A 13,482-nucleotide genomic window follows, 5' to 3' on the forward strand; every position below is an offset into this window, starting at 1 on the left:
GCAGCTCCAGCCTCCCCACGTCGCCTTTACGGCGAGCCGCTTCGAGACCTCCCTCCGCAGCACACCCTCTCCCACCCCCACAGCTCCTCCTTGCTCCCCTCCCGGCCCGTACCTGCTCCTGGTCTTGGCCCTGGACCATCGGGACGTCTCCTCGCCACAGAGCCGGAGCTGGGGAACACCAGGTCCCCCCCCTTGCCTTCTGCTGCCATGCAAGGGTGTCAGCCCCCAGCGAGGAGAGACGGGGACATCGTGCTGGCGGCTCTAGCTACGCGAAAGGCCCCACCAGCACAGGGAGATGCAGCAAGGGGCAGCTCCGAGAGCCCCTGCAATGCCCTGAAGGAAGCGCTGATTTCTTTCCTTTGTCAGGCCGGGTCTGGATGAATCCCTGGAAGCACAGCAGAGCCCAGGGGCACGCTCATGGGCACCGTAGGCTGTCCTGCTAATGAGCTCTAACAGCACCTTGGGTGATTTACCCTTGCCCATCACCCCGGTTTGCCCCCAAAAGCTGCTGTGGCCACGCACCCAGCACGGGGAGGGTCCAGGACCCCCTGGTGAGGATGGCAAATGTGGCTGCGTGGCTCCGTGCAGTGAAAGCACCAGCCACCTGCGGCCACCCAGGAGCTGGGGCCACCGCCATGCCATGCCCTGCCCAAGCCTGGTGCATCGCTCGCCCCAGCTCAGCGGGTACCGTGGAAGGCAGCAGCAGCCGCCGCCGGAGGAGAACCTGCTGCCCCGACGCCGGCCACGCCAGGAGCAGAACGCGGCCTGGGGACAAACTGCTCCGGGAGCTCTCCCTGCTCCTCTGCGAGCAACCCTCCCCGTCCAAGGAGCCTGGGCTGCCCTGGGCCGGCTCACCCAGGCACACAGTTGCCGCCTGGTCCTGGTCACATCGCCAAGGATGGGCCTGCTCCCGTGGACACGCACATACGTGCCCATCGCTGCGGGGATGCCCCTGGCATCTCTCCGCAGGGGTGGCCCAGGGGACAGAGAGCAGCCAGCCCCCGGCCACCGCTCTGCCAGCCCCAGAGCACCGAAGGCCGGGGCTCGGAGTTTCCCTCCACAGGGTTAAACCACTCCGTTAGCTCTCCCTCTCCGGGTGGAGCAGCACTCCATGACTAATTTTCTCCTTTTCTGGCATATCAGATGCAGCTGTGGGGCAATTCAATTCATCAAAGTTCCTCCTACCCTCCAGCGCTGCCCTGCCACCATCCCCTGCCTCCGCCTGCCACGCTAGCCCGAGCCACGTGGGGCCAAGCCACGGGGCACCCGGGCCAGCTGCCACCGGGGAAGGGGCAGATGGGGCCGGGCAGCCCCTGGTGACCACTTACGGGGCAACCAGGCAGCCCCGGAAGGAAGTTCCTGGCCCCGTGGCTCTCCCACCCCAAGCCGTGACTAACATGTCAGCTGGGTGCTACACCCAGGCTAATAAGCCCCAATTTTGGCTGACGGGTCAACCCCTGCTGCCCCACGGTTATCAGCTGCCACCCAGCCCGCTGCCAGCCCCCCGGGATGCCCCATACCCTTTCCCTCCCCATTTCGGGGTCTGGCTCTGCCCGGCCCCTCCCCAGACACAGCCCCACAGCTGGCTCGGGTCCCCGCAGCCCCCACAGCTCCCGGGAGGGAAAACACTGCGGAGGCTGCTGGAGCTCATCCCTATCACCACGGGCTGATAAGAGCTTCCTGCTGAGCAGGAAAAGTGAGACCCAGGGGAAGGGCAACGCCTCGGCACGGTGGCACGAGAGATGCCGGGCAGCCCCACCAAATCCTCTCAAAGCCGCTTCTCGCTGCCGCTCCCAGCACCAGGGGTTTCTCACGGCGTTTCCCGGGGTGTGGGGGGGTGAATCTTGTCCCTGAGCCAGGCCAGAGGGGACGGGGACCCCAGGGACACGGAGCCGTGGGTGAGGGGCCTTTATGGGGATCACGACTCTGAAAAACACCGCTGCCAAAGCGGGAGGTGGGCACGCAGGGAGCCACGGTGCGGCAGCAGCTCCGGCGCGCTGCCGGGCAGCTGGACCTCAGCCCCGAGCACAGGGAGAGCTGGCCCTCGCTGGTGGGCGCTGGCTCCAGGCCAGCGGCTGGGGGTTCCTGTGCCAGCCACCAGCTGGCCCGTGCCCCAGAACGAGCCAACGCTTTGCACAAGAATTAATGAGCCAAGCCCAACGACGTTGAAGGAGTCGCCCCCTCTCCATTTAACCTGGAGCCGCTCGGTCCTCCAGAGCTGAGCAGAGCACAGGGACAGAGGCGCGCGTCCTGGGATGATTCAGCATCCAGACGTCGGCTTTTAACATTTTACCGGCCCTGGTAATAAAGGAAGCCGGTAAGTAAGAACCTGGGAAAGCAGCAGCAGGTGGAGGAGCGGTGCTGGGAGCGGGGTGCTGGGAGCGGGGCTCACTGCCGCCGTCCTGGAGAAATATTTCCCTCTTGTGGACAAACGCAAAGAGCCTCTGGGCAAGAGCGGGACACTCCTGCCCCTCTGCGCAGCCAGCTCTCCCCAGGACTCGGGGTCCCAGAGCGATGCCCCGGTGGCACCGCAGGACGTGCCACCTTCCCAAGGTGACCCTGTCCCGCACTTACCCAACGCCCCGGGCGCTGCCGGAGCCGGCGCTGGGCTGTGCCCGGCCCACGCAGCGTCGCTGCTGTCAGCCCTGACGGCATCCCGGGCCACATCCCGCCTGCCTCGACCCGGCTGGCCCGGATCGGCCCGGCAGCCCCGGCCTCCCTTCCTCATCACCCCGCCTGCAATCGCGACCTCCCTGCCCTAATCTGCGCAGCACGCCCGCCGCGCTCCCTCCCTCCTTCCTGGGTGTGCCCGCGCTCAGCGCCCACTCCTGGCCCCGCGCCCGCTTGCTCAAGCGGCCCCGGCCCCACAGCGGGTGCTGAGCCCCCGCTGCACCCCCAGCCGCCTCGCCGCAGCGGGGACCCCTCTGCCCCATCCCGGGGGGGGTGGGATGGGGACGGCGTGCCCCATGGCACGGGGACAGCACGCCCCGTGGCAGGGCTGCTGCAGCCTGGCCAGCATCCCGCCCCCCACAAAGCCCCAGGAGAAGCTTGCGGATGCGCTGACCCCATCCAGAGCTGGCTCAGCCCCTGAGCCCACCGTGCCGCGACGCTCCTGGAGCTCCTTCTCCCTCCAGCCCCGCACCCTGGGCTGGGCGAGGTGCGATCCGCACACCACCCCCAGCCCAGCACCGGGCCGCAGGTGGCTCCAGCTGGGCAGGAAAAGCCGGGAAAGCTGAAGCTCGGACACAATTCCTGCCCAGGGCTTCCGCCAAGACAGGCTTCCAGGCACTTTGTTCCCACTCCTGCGTCTGCGCGCAGGGTAAATCCTGAGCTGCCTGCCCGTTCCTAAACCTGCCCACGAAGGCGGCGGGAGAGCACTGTGGCTCAGCTCACCCCCAGCCAGGCAGCACACGCTTGAAACTGGGAGCAAACTGGGAGCTGGAGCATCTCCCCAGCAGTGGCAAACCCCGCTGAAGAGTTGTGGGGAGGAGAGCAGATGGGGTGGGCAGGGAGAGCAGCTGCCCCACGGGGCTCCAGGTGCTCCATGCTGCTCTTGGGAGCCCCACGGGCTCCACGCCTGGGCAGCACCCAGCCACGGCACCCGGGAGCAGGGGAGGGACCCAGCCGTCTCTCTTCCAACCGCAGACATAGAGGCAGCGTCAGCATTTAATGTCGGAGCAGCAGAAAAAAAAGCATTCACAGCCTGTGGGATCTCCACCATGAGGGGCACCGGTGCCCCTGGCCCTCCTGCATGCACACACGCGGCACAGCCCGGCTCGCTCCTCCAGCTCGCCCGAGCGCTCGGCTCCACCGTGGCACCGACAGCGGTGAGCCGCCTCCTCCGCGCTCCCAGGCCTGAGCCCAGGGCGGTGTGGGCTCTCACGACCCTGCTCGCTCCGGCCCTTGGCCAGCCATGGGCATCCCAGCCCCGTCACTGCCGCCGCCACAGGTAGGTCTGGATGGAGCTGGCCGGAGCCATGGCTGCGATGAGGCCAACCGTGTCGGCCAGCCCAAAGGTGATGTTCTGCAGGGACCTGGAGGGCAAGGAGCAGCGGGGTCAGACCTGCAGCAGCTCCTGAGCACCGGCGGTGCACAAGGCCCAGCAGGACGAGCCACACGCGGGGCACGGCAGGACGGGGTCCCACGTCTGTGGGCTAAGCTGCATCGCTCACCGGTTCAGAACCACCACCACCACGGCACCGTCAGGGCGCAGGAAAGCCGTGTATTCCAGGTCCGTCTTCTTGGACTCTTTGGAGGCGACGAGCCCCACGCGCTGGGAGCCCTCGGGGATGAACTTACTGCATGGGCACAAGCAAGGAGCAACCTCAGGGAGGGAGTCGGAGCCCACCAGAGGTTTCCTCCCGACAAACCTGCCCTGATCGCCCCCCGACAAGCTGCTACTGCAACCACGGAGCTGGAGCCCAGTCAGCTGAGACTGTGTCGGGGGGCCCTGACCCACCTGAAGTGCCCCATGTGGTAGAACATGGGCTGCTTGTAGAAGATGCCTTCGCTGGCGTCCACGATGACGGGGCTGTCCACATAGTTCTTGACCCAGTTGGGGCCTCCCTCCAGGTCCAGGGCCAGGTTCCAGTCGGTCCAGCCGGCCACAAAGTGGTTCAGGTTCTGCAATGGGACAGCCCAGACGTCTGCCCAAGGAGTGGGGTGCTGACGGGAGAGGGAGCGCACCGCAGCCCGCCGGGGCCTGCCAGGCAGGCTGGCGCAGGGGCCTCACCGTCAGGATGCTGTGGCTGTACTGGTTCCCCCGGTCCCAGCAGCCCAGGATCACGTCCCGCTCCCAGAAGTGGGCCCCGATGCACGCCTCCGTGGCCAGGATGAAGTAATCAGGAAAGAGCTCGTGAGTGGGCACCACCGTGTCCTGTATGGGCCCAATGAAGTCCAGGTACCAGTGGATGCCGATGCCGTGGACATAGCGAGCTGCTGCTTCATCCTCCAGGACCTGGCAGGGAGAAGAGTCGGCCACCGCTGGGTCCCACGGGGCAGAGAGCCATCGCCCCAGCCCTCGCGCTGTGGGACGGAACGGCCGAGCCCTCCGCAGCGACACGCTGTGTCAGCGGGACTGGGGCTCTGCCCCGGCTCACCGCGCTGGCGGCACCCCTACCCCACTCACCACTTTGGCCCAGTGCGGGAGGTGGAGCCGGTTGTCGTCCAGGATGATGAGCCGGACGTCGCGGTGGGAGCTGTTGGCCAGCGCGGGGCCCAGGTCCCGTGCGATGAAGTCCCGCTGCTGCTCGGCCGTGAAGCCCAGGCACTGGAAGGGGTAGTTGTTGATCAGCCCGGCCGAGGGCTCGTTCTCTGCCGTCACCGCCCAGAAGGTCAGGTTGTGCTTGGCATATTCATCCAGGAACCTGGGTGTGGGGGAGAGGGGTGAGCCACGGGGCCTCCCCAGCGCATCCCTGGGTATCTCCCCCACCCCCTCGCGCCACACGCTCCTTACCGTACGAAGTAGTTGGCCCAGGTCTTGTGGTACCTGTCCCCCGCCTGCCCCTTCAGCGTCCCCTTCCCCACGAAGGACTCGCTGGTCTTCATCCAGGTCGGGGAGGTCCAGGGGCTGGCGTACAGCGACAGGGGCTGCTTGCTCATGGCCGAGGCTCGGTGCAGGAGGGGGATCTGGAGGAGGGGCAGAGGGACCGCCTGGGCTGAGCCCCTGCGCCCCCCCCCTACACACACACCCCTCCCACCCCACCCCACTCCCTCCCACCGCTCGCCTTCAGCTTCGTGTCCTCATCTCGCAGGCTGAAGTGAGCGAGCTCGTAGTCAAAGGGGACGTCGTCGTAGGTGTAGGCATGGAGGGAGAAGTCGCAGCTGGCCATGGGGAGGCGGACAAGGTTGTACTCCAGCCCTGGTAGGCACAACGGGGTGGGACAGGCAGAGGCGGGCAGTGGGACAGGGGGCCTCTAAGCCCTGCCGGTGCCCAGGCAGAGGCCCGCAGGGTCCCCGTTCGCCATCCCTCCTGCCTCCCCTGATGTTCTCACCTTCCTCAGAGAAGTAGGAGCGGAGCAGGTGATCCTGGGCTGTTTCCGGCAGGGAAAGGATGTTGATGGCAGCTGCGTCAGTGACGGAGCCACCAAATCCTTTCACCTTCTGGTACCGCTGCGCCGTATCCAGGGTCAGGACAAGATCTGCAGGGAGGGAACCCAGCGTGATGGCAGGTCACACGCAGGGTCCAGCCTGTCTCTGCCGGCCGCAGCGGGTACCTGGGGCGTGCAGGCTGCGCTGGAAGGTCCCCTCGCTGCGCTCCAGCCGCTTGCCGGCCTTGCTGCTCTCGTACTTGACGTAGGTGCCCGGGGTCGGCAGGACAATGGGGTCCAGCGTGTCGCAGTACGTGGCGTTGCAGACGCACACCATGGCGTCACGGCCAAAATACTTGGGGCTACAGGGCCGGGCGCCTGGGGGGCAGGGGCAGGCTGGGGGCAGCTGCCGGCTCGGGGACGCGTCCCCACCAGAGCCCTCCTGCCCGCCCCGGGGTGCTGCCTCTGCCCCCGCGCTCCGCACCCCGTCCCCTCCCCGGCCACCCCAGCTCCTGCATCGCCTCTCCCGGTCCCCCCACCCCGCCATGTCCCCGCGCTCACCTGCGGCCCGAGGCACGGCTGGCACCAGCACCGGCACCAGCACCAGCAGCCGCCAGCCCAGGGCACCGGCGGCCCCCATGGCCCCTCCGCAGCCCCCGGCGGGTCCCAGAACGCAGGCCCTGCGAGCGGCAGCCCCGTCAAAGCCGCCCGTCCCGGTGGCACCCCGAGCCGGTCCCGGCCGCGCTGGCTGCCCGGCCTCCCCCCGCAGCACCGGGCCCGCTGCCGGCCTCGCCTTTAAGGGCGCCCGGGCTTCCCGTCCCGCCCACGCCCGGGGCGCCGGTGCAGGAGCGGCACCAGCACGGGGCGGGCCGGGCCCCGGTTGGGCAAGACGGCGGGCCCGGCTCTACCCCCGCCCCGGTAACGGGGCCGCGGAGCCGGGGGAGCCGCACGGGCGGCGGGGCCGCTCGCCGTTCCCCGGCACCGGGGGCACGCCGGGAGGCGCGGGAGGGCGCCCGGTCCCGGTCACCGCCCCCCTCGGGCACACGCGCTGCGGCCCCGCCCGCGGCCAGGCCCGGTCCCGGCTGCCGCCCCCCGCTCCCGCAGCCGCCACCGGGGACCCAGGCGCCCGGCGCCCCGCCCGCCGCTCACGTGACCGGTCAGCTGACCCGCCCGCCCCGCCCAGATCCCCGTTGGCACCGGCCCCACGGCCCCGGGCGGGCGGCGACCACCTTTATTGGGTCTCTAGCGAGGGGCAGCGGCGGCTCCAGCGCCGCGGGACCGGCCCCGGGCGCAGCCGGGCGGGGGGACCCCGGGGACCGGGCACGGCCGGGCAGGGGACAGGGGACAGGCACAGCTGGTGCAGGGGACAGGCACGGCCGGCGCGGGGGGGTGGGGGGGGACAGGGAAGGGACAGGCACGGCCGTCACGGGACGGGGCAGGGGACAGGCACGGCCGGGGGGGGGGACACGACACACACAGGGCAGGGGACAGGTACGGCTGGCACAGGGGTCAGGGCAGGGGACAGGCACAGCCAGCGCAGGGGGGGACAGGGCAGGGGACAGGCATGGCTGGTGTTGGGGGGGGGACAAGGCAGGGACAGGCGCGGCTGGCACAGAGGACAGGGCGGGAAACAGGTATGGCCAGCACAGGGGACAGGCACAGCCGGTGTGTGTGGGGGGGACGGACAGGGTGGGGGACAGTTATGGCCAGCACAGGGGACCAGGCACAGCCGGTGTTGGGGACAAGCATGGCCAGCAAGAGGGCGACAGGGCCGGGGACAGGCAGGGCTGGACAGGCCGGGGGACAGGCATGGCCATCCCAGGGGACAGGCACGGCTGGCACAGTGGTGACAGGGTAGGGGCAGGCACAGCCAGTACAGGGGACCGCGCACAGCCAGTGTGGGGGACAGGCACGGCCAGCGCAGGGGGGGGGACAGGCACGGCTGGCAGAGGGGACAGGGCAGGGGACAGGCACGGCCATCTCGGCCCCCCAGCAGACACCCCAGGGGACCAGCCCCTCGCCCTGGCCCAGCCGAGGCCCCCGGGCAGCGGCGCAGGACCCAGCCCTGCCGGGGCAGCAGCAACGTCCGAGCAACGTCCAAGGGTCCTGGCCCAGAGCGGGACCCCCATGTCCGCACTGGGGCACGAGAAGGGTCCCTGCGGCAGCGAGGGTGGGCTGTCAGAGCACGCTCTCCTTGCAGGTCCCGCTGAGGCTCCGCGGGCGGCTGCGCTCCAGCCGGTGGGCGGACAGGAGCCGGCGCAGGGATGAGGTGGAGCTCAGGTCCCCGCAGCTCTGCAGGTGGATGCCTTCGTGGGGCCGCTCTGCTCCCGGGCAGGCGCTCCAGGGAACCTGCAACCCCACGGGGACAGGATGCAGCCGCGCTGCCGGCACCCCTGCCCAGGGTGCAGCCGGGCAGGCACGCGGGGCAGGACGGCAGGGGTGGCGAGGGATGGCGGAGGCGTGATGGCGGAGGCATGTGTCACGCATGTACGCTGTCATTAAGGACGGTCTTGTTCCCGTCAGGGCCTCCCGGGCTGCGCAAAGTCTCCGGTGTCCCGTAAGCCGAGGCCGGGATGTCCCAGCACCTGCCCCCGGGCTGCGGTGACTCAGGGGCAAAGGCAAAGCCGTTGTGACACACACGATTTTCCCACTCGGGGCTCTGGTGGGAGCTGAGGGGAAGGAGCTGCCACACCAAGAAGGGCTGGGCAAGGACAGTGCCCCGGGGAGGAGGCTCTGCCTGCAGCCAGGGTGCTGGCACCATGGCAAATGGAAACCCTGGAAGGGCCAGCGTGGAGGTGCTGGTGGGGACCGGAGGGAGGGAGAGGGTGTGGATGGGTCTCCCTGGAAAAGAGGAGCTGCCCCTGTCCCCTGGGGCACCGTGGCTGCCGGAGCTCACCTGCTTGTGCCCTTGGGAGCTGTGCCCGGGCACCTCCGTGCCGGCTGCTGGGCTACGCTTGGGTCTCTGCAGGAACCTGGCCACCAGCCCACGGGTGCCCCGGCAGACCTTGAGGTCCCCCAGTGAGCGGGTCGTTGTCTTCGACAGCTGCTGCGTCACCTTCTTGGAGGGCAGCAGCTTGTTCTTCCCCACTGAGCCGGCCCGGAACCACGGCGGGGAGTCACAGTGCGATCGGCGGAGCAGGCAGGCCTCGGAGCACAGCCCTGCAGAGACGCCGCCATCAGATGCCGGGATACTGCTCCTGATGGGACCTGTCCCTGCAGTCCCCTGGGGGTCCTGCTGTCTCCCCAGCCGGCGGGAGTGGTACCACCACGGGTCTCCATCGTCCCAGCCCCAGTGGGGTGAGCCCGATCCCCCCAAAGGGCTATGGAAACGCTCCCCGCACCTTTTTGTATATCCCAGTACGGCCCAGTGCCCTGACCTGTATCCGCAGAGGAGTTGGACAAGGTGTCCTCCAGTGCTTTGGTATAAAGTACTTCCCTGAAATCTGCTGGGAGCAGAAAGAGCACTCAGGCTTCGGCAGTGCCCCGCGCCGCTGTGCGGACCCCCAGCACCAGCCCTGCCACCCCTCTCCCCCCATTCCCCCGGGACAACCTCAGACTGGCTCTAACCCCCCTGGCCACAGGCAACCGCAGCCCAAACCCCCGGCGCGTCCCGGCTGCGCTGCTCGGCCGCCGCCGCATGCACGTGCCCATCCCAGCAGCCATTGCCACCTACCAGCATGGCCGGCTGTCAGGACGCCGGGGTCACTGTGTGACCTCACGAGCGGGCGCTGGCTCAGCCCCGGGGCCGGGGACGAGGGGCAGGAGGTCTCGCTGTTGCGCCGCGGGTGGCAGAGGCGGCCAGCGGCGGGCCCCGCCGAGCGGACGCCCCCGCGCCCCTGCAGCGAGCCCTTCTCCTTGAGCCGCACCTCGGGGAAGCAGGGGCCGACGCAGCGGGACAGCCCCTCCAGGCGATTGCAGCTGTGGGTGCCGGCTCCCCCCACCAAGAAGCCGTCGTGGCCGGGCTCCGCCGTGGAGCAGGAGTAGGAGCGTTCCCCCCGCGCCCGGGGCTGGGGCGGCTCCTCGAAGGGGCCCTGCAAGCCCAGCGTGGGGCTGCGCGCGTGGTGGCTGCACTGCACGCAGTCCACGCTCAGGCAGTAGTCAGCGCGGCTGCGCTGGATGGAGCGGAAGAGGACGTAGTCGACGGAGCGCATGGAGCCTTGCAGCTCCAGCAGGCACGAGTCCTCCGAGGGGCTGCTGTCCCCGGGGATGTCCATGATCTCAGACATGATCAGGGACCCGCTGTCCATGGACACTGCAAGGAGCGGCGTGGGCGTGGGTGAAGAGCGTCCGGGAAGGGCTGGTCGCCCCACGAGCCCTCTGCCATGGCGCCGATGCTCCAGCCCCAGGTGCGCCGGTGGGGTGGGCTCACCTTCTCCACTGAGCACGATGGAGGGGACGCGGTCGCAGGTGCAGGCGTGCGAGCCGTCCGTCAGCTGCGAGCCAAACAGGGTGGCCTGCGGGACGGCACGGTCAGGGCACAGGCGGAGCAGGAGCCCAGCCCTGCCCGGCCCTGCCCTGCCTGCAGCCCCCCGGCTCCCACCTGGCTGTCTCCCCGCAGCCCCATCACTGTCTCGTAGGAGGGGGGGAAGTCAGTGGGGTAGAGGGGCACGGGGCTGTCCATGGAGCCGTTGTAGGTGATGCTGTGCAGGCAAGAGCAGAAAAGCCACGTCAGGTGGGACAAGCCCTTCCTGGGGGCAAACAGCCCCCCCCGGCTCCCACACCACGGTGGCCCCGCTCCACCAGCCCCGCTCCCAGCCAGGAGCATCCCACCTCTGCGCGTCCGTCTCGGAGCTGCAGGTGTATTCAGGCGGGTAGTAGGGGGGGGGTGGCACTGGGGGGACAAACTCCTCGAAGTCCATCATGCTTTGCAGAAAGGTGTCGGGGGGGGACATACATTCCAGCGTCACGGAGCTCGAGCGCTGGGGGACCAGCTGCAGGAAAAGGGGAGGAAAAAGAGCTGGGACTCCCCATCCAGAGATCCAGCAACGTGTCCCGGGCTTTAATCCACACCCAGCTGGGGCCAGGTCATGCCCTGGCACCCTGGTCCCCCCCAGCCTGGGAGTGCTACCCAGCCCCGTCTGCTCCTGGGCCGGGGCTGGGACTCACCACGTGGACGATGTCGAGGGAGAAGATCTGGATGCAGCAGACGACAGCAGAGAGCGTGCAGACGATGGTGGAGAGGACAGTCAAGCCGCAGACACTGAAGAGGAGATCCTGGGGAGGAGCGGGGTGAGCCGCGGATGCCCCCAGAGCACAGCGGGGTGCGTGGCCGCTCCCCAGGGAGCCCTTGCGCCCACCACCCCGGGTCCCCCACCTTGAGTGCCACACGGATGCTCCGGCAGTCGGGGTTGGGGAACATGGTCAGCATCTCGCTCTGCTGGCTGCAGGAGGCGGGTGGGGGCTCCAAGCGGGCCTGGCAGCAGACACACGAGTCCTTCTCCTGGGGACAAGGAACACCGTGAGGGACCTCCAGACGCTGTGCCCTCCCAGGAGAGCCACCAGCGCGTCCCGCCCCCGGAGCCCAGCTCCACAGCTCCCTGTGTCCCCAGAGCCACGCAGCCAGGGACGAGCCCAGGCGGATGGAGGCATCGCGGCCGCCCCCAGCCAGCCTCACCCTCTCACAGGCCTCCAAGGACTTCACCAGCTGCGCGTTCTGGCAGGACAGGATGGACCCGGCGAGGCTCAGCATGACACCGAGCACCGACAGCAGCGTGAAGAAGGTGATCTGCAGTGGGAGGAGAGGGGCTGCCAGCCGGGCAGGGCTGCGGAGCAGGGAGCCAACACACGCGGCCACACGTCTCGGGGCATGTGGGGTCGCTCAGACCCCCCGCGCAGCCCTCCCCAGTCTGGGGGGGGCCTCCCCCCAACACCTACCACCAGGGTGAGCGGCCGCTTCCAGGAGACGATGCCGACGAGCCCAGACAGCGCCAGCTGCAGATGCACAAGCCGGGGGTTGGGATGGGGAGGGGGCTCTGCCAGGCAGTGGGGCCCAGAGCAGCCCCCACCCTTGGACAGAACCCCCCCAGCCCTGAGGGCCCGGAGCCAGCCCCGGAGCAGCAGGGCTGTAGGGGCAGCCTTGGCGCCGCAAGCCTGGAGAAACTGCTGATTCAGGGCACTGGAGAGCCTGGGGACTGCGGGCGGCTCCATGCTGGGCAGCAAACCTGGGCCAGGATCTGTGCCACGGGGGGTCACCGCGGGGGGAACCCCAGGCCTGCCAGGGTCCTGCCCTCACCCCACATCTGCAGCAGGCAGAGCATCCTCACCGCTCGGCCTGGGAGCAGGGCACCCTGTCGCCGCCGCAGCACCCCACGCACCTCTCCCTGCCTGTGGCAGCACAGACCTGCTCAGGGTTTTGTCCAGACACGTGTCACCTCAACGCCTACCCTGGATAGCCCCCCCGCACCGTTCCAGGGGTCCCCATCCCTCACGGAGTCACCCTGGGGGGACCCCCGGGATTCTCCCACAATGCACCACGGCAGCCACAGGCAGAGGGTGGGGGCGCAACGGGGCTACACTCCCCTGGGACCTGCAGCAAATTCAGCATCCAGTGAGCGGTACGGACCCGACAGAGCAGGTCTGCGCCAGACCCCTCCGCGCGCTGCCCCAGCCCCAGACTCACCGAGAAGCCGGCCCAGGACGGGCAGGAGTGCCGGATCTTGGCGGAGGGCGTGATGGTGGCCGCCACCAGGCTGAAGGTGACGATCAGGACGCCCAGGATCACTTGGATGAAGCCCAGCACCAGCAGGATCTGCAGCCAGGTCCGCTGGACGCGGAGGTGGGTGAGGCTGCGAGACGTGCGGCCGGTCAGCGAGCGGCTGGAGTCGCTGGGGGAGGGCATGGCTGCCCCGGGGGGCGAGCGGGGGCAGCCGGCCCCAGAGCCCCGGGGCGACCGGCGGCACCGCGCCAGGACGGGGCCGGCCCGGGGAAAGCAGGAACGGACGCTCTGCGGGAACGGGCCGGGCTCCACCTTTCGCCTCCCGGAGGATGCTGACGGCGGCTCTTCCCTGCCCCCGCCCCGGGGGGCAGCGCCCGCGGCCGGGCGGGACCGGCGGCCGCCAGAAGCTCCGCTGGGAACACAACCGGCCTCACCGGTACCTTCGCATCCCGGCCGGAGAGCGCGGCCCCGGGGCTTCCTCCTCCCTCGCCGTCCCTCCAGCGCCGGGCTCCCGCCGGGGGCTCATGCCGCCCGGGACGCGGCGCCCGGGCCAGGCCACCGTCCCCCGGGGCAGGGCGGGGAGACGGGAGCCGCGGGCCGGGCGGCGGGAGAGGGTCCGGCCGCCGCCCAGGAGCATCCTCCGCGGGCGGCAGGTCCCGCCGCCGGGAGCGCCCCGGCACGGGCCGGTACCAGCGGGGCGGCTACCAGCGGGCCGGCCGCCCGGCGCCCCCCAGCCCCGTCCCGGCGCGGAGCGGCTGGCGGGCACGGCCGGGCGGCGGGATGCTGCGCGGGGAGCGG

At 69.9% G+C, this 13,482-nt stretch overlaps 2 protein-coding genes across 5 annotated transcripts; both read right to left on the reverse strand.

Moving 5' to 3' along the window:
* Window positions 1–3,634: 3,634 nt before the first annotated feature.
* On the reverse strand, window positions 3,635–7,115 carry LOC128900851 (lysosomal acid glucosylceramidase-like). The gene is made up of 10 exons (XM_054182432.1): window positions 6,591–7,115; window positions 6,216–6,407; window positions 5,994–6,140; window positions 5,727–5,860; window positions 5,456–5,628; window positions 5,129–5,366; window positions 4,733–4,957; window positions 4,460–4,623; window positions 4,173–4,298; window positions 3,635–4,034 (listed from the first exon to the last, which is right to left on the reverse strand). Exons 1-10 carry the CDS (start codon window positions 6,667–6,669, stop codon window positions 3,932–3,934), a joined length of 1,581 nt encoding a protein of 526 aa, XP_054038407.1. The 5' UTR covers window positions 6,670–7,115; the 3' UTR covers window positions 3,635–3,931.
* A 417-nt stretch (window positions 7,116–7,532) lies between these two features.
* On the reverse strand, window positions 7,533–13,397 carry ENTREP3 (endosomal transmembrane epsin interactor 3). Of its 4 annotated transcripts, XM_054182423.1 has the most exons (12): window positions 12,649–13,397; window positions 11,904–11,960; window positions 11,644–11,754; window positions 11,344–11,469; window positions 11,136–11,243; window positions 10,800–10,960; window positions 10,570–10,669; window positions 10,399–10,483; window positions 9,703–10,281; window positions 9,407–9,475; window positions 8,926–9,188; window positions 7,533–8,378 (listed from the first exon to the last, which is right to left on the reverse strand). In XM_054182423.1, the coding sequence occupies exons 1-12, from the start codon at window positions 12,865–12,867 to the stop codon at window positions 8,208–8,210; spliced, it is 2,049 nt and encodes a 682-aa protein (XP_054038398.1). In that variant the 5' UTR covers window positions 12,868–13,397; the 3' UTR covers window positions 7,533–8,207. The 4 variants fall into 4 exon arrangements, with proteins under 4 accessions (XP_054038398.1, XP_054038396.1, XP_054038395.1 ...); XM_054182421.1 differs by having other exon boundaries at window positions 9,407–9,472; window positions 9,703–10,483; XM_054182420.1 differs by having other exon boundaries at window positions 9,703–10,483.
* Between the last annotated feature and the right edge of the window lie 85 nt (window positions 13,398–13,482).

The sequence above is a fragment of the Rissa tridactyla genome, chromosome 23 (genome assembly GCF_028500815.1).
Source record: "Rissa tridactyla isolate bRisTri1 chromosome 23, bRisTri1.patW.cur.20221130, whole genome shotgun sequence".
In the NCBI taxonomy this organism is placed as follows: Eukaryota; Metazoa; Chordata; class Aves; order Charadriiformes; family Laridae; genus Rissa; species Rissa tridactyla.